General features: G+C 46.8%; 1 protein-coding gene across 5 annotated transcripts in view; it reads left to right on the top strand.

Moving 5' to 3' along the window:
- Positions 1-1,885, top strand: part of SLC20A2 (solute carrier family 20 member 2) — a 109,286-nt gene extending 107,401 nt beyond the window's left edge. For all 5 annotated transcript variants that reach the window (XM_029226392.1, XM_029226391.1, XM_029226395.1 and 2 more), the window contains one exon: positions 433-1,885. In XM_029226392.1, coding sequence (XP_029082225.1) covers positions 433-597 — 165 coding nt within the window. In that variant the 3' untranslated portion in view covers positions 598-1,885. The remainder of the gene's footprint in view (positions 1-432) is intronic.
- The last annotated feature ends 1,713 nt before the right edge of the window (positions 1,886-3,598 follow it).

Below are 3,598 nucleotides of genomic sequence, written 5' to 3' on the forward strand. Positions count from 1 at the left end.
AGGTCTCCAGCTCCAGCATTTTATGATGCTGTTACTCCAGGAGAAGGATACTTTATCGCCATTTCCTTGTGTACTTAGAGCAGGTTCACATACTGTAATAAGCATGCCTGGGGAATCTTTAAAACGAGGGCGGCCATCGCTCGTTGATAAGGTGCAGGGGGAATAGAAAACATTTGGTTGGCTAAGCTTCCACTCAAATACAGCAGAATACAGGTGGAAAAGTGCATCAGAACCGTATTCTGAACGGAATAATCCTAAGATAATTGTACCTAAAATCTAAAAAGTATTTTTAAAAGCTTTTACCCAATTTAGGGGGAAGAATTGGGAATCCTGTGATGTAGTTTATTTCTGAGATTAGCCGCTTAACATCGGTCGAGTGTGTAGACTGTGTCTCGCCTCCGGTTTGACTCTGAAACACCTGTGCCCCTCCAGGTCGGTTCGGTGGTGGCCGTGGGCTGGATTCGCTCGCGGAAGGCCGTGGACTGGCGCCTCTTCCGGAACATCTTTGTGGCCTGGTTCGTGACCGTGCCTGTAGCAGGGCTGTTCAGTGCTGCTGTCATGGCTCTGCTCGTGTACGGGATCCTTCCGTTCGTGTGACTGGTCCTCTTCCAGCCGGTAAACAAGGGATGGGCCGGGCTGCGTGTGGGCGCTGCGTGCTGTCTCCCGCCAGCGCCTCCACGACCCTCTGTGATGTTCCAAACCACACCGTCCGCCTAGGTGTAGAGTCGTCCTCCAGAGCTAACTTGACTACTGTACATAATCATGTGCACTAAACTGGTATCGTGGTGATAGAACATGGTGCGGTTACTTATATATTAAATATATATGGTATACATAGAATAATAGGTAGTGCTATTTCAGACATACTCGAAATGGGAGTGGAGACACTTGCCTAGAATTCGATATTCAACAAATCTTTGTACATACTGATTTCAGTGGCAAATTTTAAGAACCTTTGAAAAGGAAAGTGTAGATTGGAAAATGGTATTTTTTTCCCATTTAATATACTGTAACGTAAGTGAGATACAGGATGGATGATACCCATTTGGGAAGGTGTATGTGTGTCAGTGTGCTACTGAATACTGGAACAGGAGTTCACAAGTGCTTTCACTGAAGAATTTGTTCATATACTGTGTATTGATTATGTAATATATCATAATTGCTTCTGTAAATACTTAAAACTGTAATTTTTTAATGGTGTGCTTCCCTTATCCTTTTTTGATCAGAGAAGTTTGGAAAGTACCAAAGAAGCAGGGGAATAGTTTGCCAGTATTATATTTTCATACTGTTTGTCTCCCCTTCTCACTAATCCTACCATTAGCCTGGGATGCGGCAGGACCACCATGCTCTGAGCTGCCCTGGAGCAGGGTGTATGGTGAGGCACCAGCCCCCCGCGTGTGTGCACGTCCCACTTCCGGTCCCCCTCCCCGCCACCACGCTGCCACTGCTGCCCCGTGCCAGATCTTGGCCCTTCGTTGTTGTCAGTGTAGAGAAGGTACAGCGGCGAGGACGCGTGATCGAGCACTACATATCAAGTCCAGTTTAAATTTCCGCCCCCTCCTCCCCTGCAGCCTGAAGGATGGACCTCTAACCTCAGACACGGAGGCAAGTGCTCTGACATTCTGGAAGCTCAGGAGTGGGGAGGGCTGAGCTGTTAGACAATACACTGGACTTGACTTCCTTGAGGCCTTCACTAAGTGGAGCAGCACGATGTTCTGCTGGAGCCCCACTGGCGTCTTCTTTTTCGATAGCGGGAGGAAGTGTGACTAATGCTAGAGCCTGAAACTATGGAAATGCTGCTAAAACTTTTATATTGACAAACATTTTCTCGGTACTTCATTGTGATTTTTCATTAATCAAACATATTACATTTATAATAAAAACATGCCCCTCAAAAGTTTTGCCTCTGAAGTCTTTTTCTAAATACCTATATAATGTTTCTTATTGAGTTTCCACAAAAATAAAAGCTATAATTTGTTTACTTCTATTTTTCAAATACCTTTTTCTCTCTTATTTTACTACTAGTACATGTTTGTGCAGAAAATACACGAGGGAGAAAAGGAAAGAATGGCCCGAACAGCCCGGCATCCCGAAATTGCCGTGCGTTCACACACACTGAGCCTTTGGTGATGAGCCGTCTCAGGAGAGCTGGTCCCCCATGGGACCTTTGTTAAAGGGACCGTCACACTCTGCTCGGTCTTCCCGCTTCGCTCTTAAGTCAGTCAGACTCAGGGGAGTTGGGGCCACAGCTCACACGTCCAGAGCTGAGGACCCAGCAGGAATGCACGTCCTATCTCCCTTCTTGCTCAAGCAGCTCAAAAATCCAGCTCCGTGAAGCATCAGAAGCTTCAGAAGGAAACTCATCCAGTCTCTGCAGCAGGAGTCCATCTCCTTCTGGAGCCGGAAAGGTAAGAGGTGAGGAGAGCTGGCCAGCTGTAAACAGTTCTCCACAAAGAAACCTGCCCACCCTGATTTTTAAATGGCATTTTAAGCCTTTTATGTCCCTGCTTTTGTTAAAACCATGCATTCAAGAAGTTTTCTTTCCTCCTAAACTTTGTAAGAAAAATAACAGCATGACACAGTGTCAGTTTGCAAGCTGTGTCCTGGGAAAAAGGCTGGTGTCTCAGCCCCGCAGCCAGGGTGGCAGAGACCCTGGATGTGAAGTGGGACAAAGGTCACACCCACACTGGGCCCTCAGTGACTGCCTACAAGAGAATCATTTAAGATCTAGACACACAGACTTAAAGTGAAAGGATGGAGAAAGATATTCCATACAAATGGAACAAAGACTGTAACAGAAGACAAGGACATTACATAATGATCAAGGGATTAATCCAAGGTCAATCCAAGAAGATATAACCATTGTAAGTATATATGCACCCAACATAGGCGCACCTAAATCCATAGTGCGAATATTAACAAACATAAAGGGAGGAACTGACAGTAACACAGTATTTGCAGGGGACTCGAACACCTAACTGACGTCAATGGAGAGATCATCCAGACGGAAAATCAGTGCAGAAACACTGGCCTTCAGGCCAGTCCATTGCTCTTTATAAAACATTCTGTCCCAAAGCAGCGGAATACACACCATTTTCAAGTGCACATGTAACAGTCTCCAGGATAGATCTCATGCTAGGCCACAGATCAATACACAGTAAATTTAAGAAAATTGAAATCATATCCAGCATCTTTTCAGAACACAACACTGAGACCAGGCAATGATTAAGCTGTGTGCAGAGACGAGCCTTCCCCGCTGCCCCTCCCTGCCTGTTATGTGACTGGGATGAGGGCAGAGGAGGGATTCCCCCGAGGGGAGGGGACGCCTGATAGTCTTTCCATTGAGTTAATCCGCCTCTTCCTCTAAAAATGCAAACAAACACTCCTCGGACAAGGGACCCTCCCGCATCCGTGGCACCTTACTGTGACTCTGTCACCAGATACTGCGCTGTGCAGAGACGGCGGCGTGCAGCTCAGGAGCGCCTGGGGACACGGCCTCCCCTTGGGGCAGAGCCTGCATGCAGCACAGGCTGCAGAAGGAGCTCGAGCTCCGGGACAAGGTTCTTGTACTTCATTCTCTGCTTTTCCAAATGAACTG

Source organism: Monodon monoceros, unplaced genomic scaffold, assembly GCF_005190385.1.
Source record: "Monodon monoceros isolate NGI ecotype Baffin Bay Population unplaced genomic scaffold, NGI_Narwhal_1 Super_Scaffold_17, whole genome shotgun sequence".
NCBI lineage: Eukaryota > Metazoa > Chordata > Mammalia > Artiodactyla > Monodontidae > Monodon > Monodon monoceros.